Genomic DNA, 5106 nt, shown 5'->3' with positions numbered 1-5106 from the left:
CATTCAAAAGTTTTGATACATTTTATTTTCTAAACGAATGTTCATTATGTTGGAGAGTCCGGGAGAGTCGAGAACAACAATGAGACTAATGCTCCAGAACTACAAGAGAGGAAGACACCACATTCCAATCTAAAACCTTAAGGTGTTAGACAGATGGATTCTCTCTCTTATAAATCCAACATTCCAACCATTCATAGGTGACGTGGGACTTTAATCACTCACACTTGCACTCAACATTCTCTCCCACAAGTGTGAGTCCTCCACATTCTATAATAGAATCCAACACTATATCCAACTCCCGCTCTTCCGCCAAGGCGAACTATAGCTCTGATACCACTGTAGGAGAATACGGGAGAGTCGAAAGCACCAATGAGACTAATGCTCTAGGACTACAAGAGAGGGAGACACCACATCTCAATCCAAAATCTTAAGGTGTTAGATAAATGAGTCTTCTCTCTTATAAATCCAACATTTCATCCATTCATAGGCGACGTGAGACTTTAACCACTCACCCTTGCACTCAACACATTTGAGCCTCCAGTAAATTATATGAATCTCAATTAAAATTTTAATATATTTTAAGTTTAATTAAAAAATTCAGTCCATTTTTGAGCTATCGAGCCGAATAGAGTTCGAGTTATCGATCTGAGTTGTTCTCAAACTTAAGATACTAATCCTTATTCCTTAATCTGTGACATCAAAACATTCCCATTGCTCTATCCACCAATGAATTGTAAAAACGTATTTAGAAAGCTTAGAACATGTATAGGGTCACCTGTTGATGTCATGTTATGGCTATTTCTGAGAAGCAAAAGCCATTGATCACAATCACAGATATTCCAGCATGCATGGGGTCACCAATATTTGATTGTTACTTGTGGCCAGTATTACATATCAAGAGCCAATTTTAGTCAACTTATCACATTTTAATTTCTACAAAAATTACTAGTGAATTTTTAAAGCTAATTATTAGTTAATAAAAACTTGGAACCAATTAATTAAAAAAAAAAGAGCTTGATAATGCCATTTGCCAAACACAAACTTTAAAGTATTATAAATATATTCTACATGAGAGGTGATTCGGTACAGAGTGTTTCATCTTGTGACATTTGTTTATTTTATAGAAGCAGTTACTAGTGTCCTATGCTGTCATACCATTAGTAGTACTAGTAAATTTTGTGTTGGCTAGCATATATAGTTTTCCCAAAAGTGGGTAAAAATGAAGAGAAGAAAACAACAAATATCATTCTAATAAACAATTGAAGGAACAATTATTGGATGAAACAGTTTTGATGTTTGTTAGTACCATGAAGCTAGATTCCTTGGTTGGATAAGTTGCCTCAATATTCTTTTCATTCATACATATTTGGTGCTCAAATTTCACCCTTTACACATTATCAAGCTTGAGGGCTATAAAGGTAAATTTAGTAATTTGAAATTATATATAGCACGCTTGATAGAATATGTGAAGCTTATTAGAAACGTGAAATTTTAAGGTTGGTTTTGATTTTGGTGCGCTCTAAAATCCAACTCACCTAAACTTTTTTATAAATTTTTTTATAAAAGAAACAATTTTATTTTGACGTTGAAACTTAGAATGGTTTATATTGAGCCTTTTCAATGTTGTCATCAATTTTAGAAGTCCAAAAATAATATATAGATTAGTAATCAATTCATATTCTTTTCCGACCATAACTATTTCTGTAAAGATCAAATACATAAGTTGTTTGATAAATTAAAAAGCCAAATTTACTTATAATAATGATCAGAAGAAGTATAGAACATCTGAAGTGACTGAGGTGTGAAAATAAACTTCGAATAATTCTATTATAATTGTGTTCACACTATCCTTTGATGTTTTCACCAAAAAAAAAATGGTGGTCCTCAGTTATTTTAATGTTCTTGTCAAAAAAGATTCTATGTAACTTTTCTAGCAAGACTTTGGCTGTTGAATGAATATAATAATCAATATATAGTTTTCTATTCTAAATAACCCAATTTTATAGGACTTGCTTTACAAGTCACATAACTAGTTCTCCTTATATAGTTTTATATTCAAATGAAACCATTCCTTGGTAACCAAATCCCAAAATGTCTCAATCTTCTGCAATCTACATGTCTGTCTTCCTTGTTTGAAGCTAATGAATACATTTTTCAAACTTTTGCAGTATATTCAAAAGAGTAAGCTTATGTGTATTGATGAAAATTATAAAGAAGCTCACTTTCTACTTCCATGTAAGCATGTTTTATATACTTTGCAAGTTTCTACTTTCTAGTACTAGTTAGTAAACTTATGGATATGTTTTTGGTTAATTCATGTGTAGAAATTAATGGAAATGTTAGCATTAAGAAATGAAGATGATATCAAAGTGAACTTCAACAGAGATATCAATTTCAATACTTTCTTTAAGCCTTATCATGTTACAACTACTACTACTACGGAAGATGGCGAAGAATGTATAGGCTTGAAGGTGGCATTGTCATGCAAATATCTAATTTCGCAGAATAATTCGGATACAGAAGATGAAGCTGAGGACTTGGTGTTGCTAGATGAGCAAAATCACACAGTTTTGTTACCGAAAAAACCAGAAGTTGTAATGTTGTTTTCTTCTTCTGCGCTTGCTGATTCTGACCGCGATTTAGCTGCAACGAAGCTGCAGAAAGTTTATAAGAGTTACAGGATTAGAAGATATCTAGCTGATTTGGCCGTTGTTTGCGAGGAGCTGTGGTGGAAGGATTCAGACTCTTCTGCTTTTCAAAGGTGTTTGATTTCGCATTTTGATTCTGATAAATCTGAAACCGCTATTTCAAAATGGGCAACAGCAAGAACAATAGCAGCTAAGGTATATACCCTTTAATGTTATTATCAGGTCACCGTCCAAAATGCTTAGTCCTAGGCGTGTTCGGGTTTGTTAAGAGTATATATAAGACGAGATAAGACCTGAAAATGAGTTTATAATCGAAATACATACCTCACTCTATAAGTCTGTTTTGTAAGGTTGGGTCAGGCGCAACACAGATTCTAATAAAATTTGGGCCCATATTAGTCTTTTTTCTCTCAAAATTTTGTTGAATGTCAATCATATGAAATTTATTCTTTGGCTTGTAGATGGGAAGAGGATTGTCCAAAGATGATAAGGGGCAAAGATTAGCTCGAAAACACTGGCTTGAAGCCGTAAGCTCATTCATACTTCTACATCTTGATTTAATGGTTTCTTGGACTCCAAGAAAACAAACTATCTGAGGCTAAGTTTTTTTTTTTTTTTACATTTTGCAGATTGATCCTCGTCATCGATACGGACACAACCTGCATTTCTATTATGATGTTTGGTTTCAATGTCAAAGTTCTGAGCCCTTTTTCTATTGGTAACTATTAAGTTCAAATAGAATTTTTCATCCCTAGTTTGTAATTTCTTAATATATTTTGTTGACATGAAGGTTGGATATTGGAGATGGCAAAAGAGTAGATATTGACAAATGTGCAAGAAAGAAATTGCAGAGGCAATGCATAAAGTACCTTGGACCTGTAAGTTGTTTCATTCACTACACTGCATAGAGAAAATTGCACTCAGTTTGATAATAACTTCAACTTTGATGGTTGCAATTTGTAGATAGAAAGGGAAGCATATGAGGTAACTGTGGAAGGAGGGAAGCTTGTTTATAAACAAAGCAAGAACTTTGTACACACAACTGAGGGATCTAAGTGGATTTTTGTTCTTAGTTCATCTAGAGTTTTGTATGTTGGACAAAAGGAGAAAGGAAAATTTCAACACTCAAGTTTTGTAGCTGGTGCTGCTACCATTGCATCTGGAAGAATTATTGCTCTCAATGGAGTACTTCATGTATGTATGCTACATTTTTCATACACATTCTCCCTTTTTAGCACGATTTTGAATCGAGGTTGCAAACCATATTGTGGTTGCGATGCTATTGCAATATCCTCAAAACCTTTTTACACTGAGGCCCCATTACGGCCTTGAACCATGATATAAAACCATGATTGTAACGGGTTTTATTTTAGGTTATATGGCCTTATAGCGGTCATTATCGTCCGACAGAGAAGAATCTTATGGAATTCGTTCACTTCTTGGAGGAACATCATGTGGATATGACAAATGTAAAGGTAAATAATCATCATTTTTTTTCTCTATATATATGAAATGGTAATAACTACTAGAAACTCACAGACAAAACCGTGAGTACCAGAGTTCGAACTCTGATGATGACGTCTAACCTAACAATATCGACTTTTATCAATTGAGCTAAAATTTACGGACGATTTGCCATCAAAATTTAAATGTTAACAAAAATCATCAACTAGTTGAATCTTAAACATTTTTATGTTGTTGTCTCATGCAGAAACATCCGGTTGATGATGATATTCCACCTCCTTTAAAACCTGTGGACGAGGAACTTCACATTGAGCACATAGAAAATGTTGAAAGTAACAAGGCATTGTCAAGCAAATGGACAACTGAAGTTGCTCCTAGGATTGGTTACGTAAGAGAGTATCCATCAAAACATCAACTTCAGGCACTTGAAGAGCTCAATCCAACTCCAAAAGCCAACAATGGAACATTTGAAGACAAAAGAACCCTTCCCTCTTTAAGGGCTAGTTCAGAAATTCTTCTGTCATATAGGCTTGAAAACATGGAACCTATCTAGCTCAATGTTGTTCCAGCTATATACTTATATATGCGGCATTCATGTGTATAAAAGTTTGGACTATATGTTATATTAGTACATAATATAGGAAGATAAAGGTCATAAAGGAGCAAATTCAGCATTTGTTTTTTGATTTGGTTTCTTTGGCCATTCTTTTTCATTCCACTCAACTGCACAGTTGCTTGTCCGACAAGTTTTAAGGGAGACGGTCAATAATATACATTCTTGTGTGGTAAGTCAGAATCACATACGAGAATTAAAAAATATTTATTCACCTCTTTACTCCTCCTATTCACTTTCCCCTTATGAAGTTGAACTTCAATCTGTATTGTGTGCAGTGAAAGTTTGCTTGCATACATAGATAGGAGTTCAAAGTTAAGAGAATGTGTAAAAATTAAGATATGCTCAAAATTAAGATATGAGCATTTTGAATTTAGTTGT

The 5106-nt window shown here is 33.8% G+C and overlaps 1 protein-coding gene across 1 annotated transcript; it reads left to right on the top strand.

Annotated features, from left to right (window-relative positions):
- The first annotated feature begins 1080 nt into the window (after nucleotides 1-1080).
- LOC131621902 (IQ domain-containing protein IQM2-like) lies at nucleotides 1081-4798 on the top strand. Its single transcript, XM_058892968.1, has 9 exons — nucleotides 1081-1418; nucleotides 2169-2235; nucleotides 2325-2843; nucleotides 3110-3175; nucleotides 3278-3366; nucleotides 3439-3526; nucleotides 3612-3842; nucleotides 4022-4123; nucleotides 4360-4798. Exons 2-9 carry the CDS (start codon nucleotides 2200-2202, stop codon nucleotides 4663-4665), a joined length of 1437 nt encoding a protein of 478 aa, XP_058748951.1. The 5' UTR covers nucleotides 1081-1418; nucleotides 2169-2199; the 3' UTR covers nucleotides 4666-4798.
- The last annotated feature ends 308 nt before the right edge of the window (nucleotides 4799-5106 follow it).

This window comes from Vicia villosa, unplaced genomic scaffold, assembly GCF_029867415.1.
Source record: "Vicia villosa cultivar HV-30 ecotype Madison, WI unplaced genomic scaffold, Vvil1.0 ctg.000011F_1_1, whole genome shotgun sequence".
Classification (NCBI taxonomy): domain Eukaryota; kingdom Viridiplantae; phylum Streptophyta; class Magnoliopsida; order Fabales; family Fabaceae; genus Vicia; species Vicia villosa.
This window is presented reverse-complemented; position numbering and strand designations above follow the sequence as displayed.

What these genes read in the sequence shown, in the direction of transcription:
- LOC131621902 (XM_058892968.1), top strand. Translation starts at nt 2,200, where the DNA reads ATGAAAATTATAAAGAAGCTCACTTTCTACTTCCAT. An exon ending in GAAAACACTGGCTTGAAGCC is followed by an intron (nt 3,176 to 3,277) that starts GTAAGCTCATTC and finishes TACATTTTGCAG; the next exon opens with ATTGATCCTCGTCATCGATA. An exon ending in CTCTCAATGGAGTACTTCAT is followed by an intron (nt 3,843 to 4,021) that starts GTATGTATGCTA and finishes GTTTTATTTTAG; the next exon opens with GTTATATGGCCTTATAGCGG.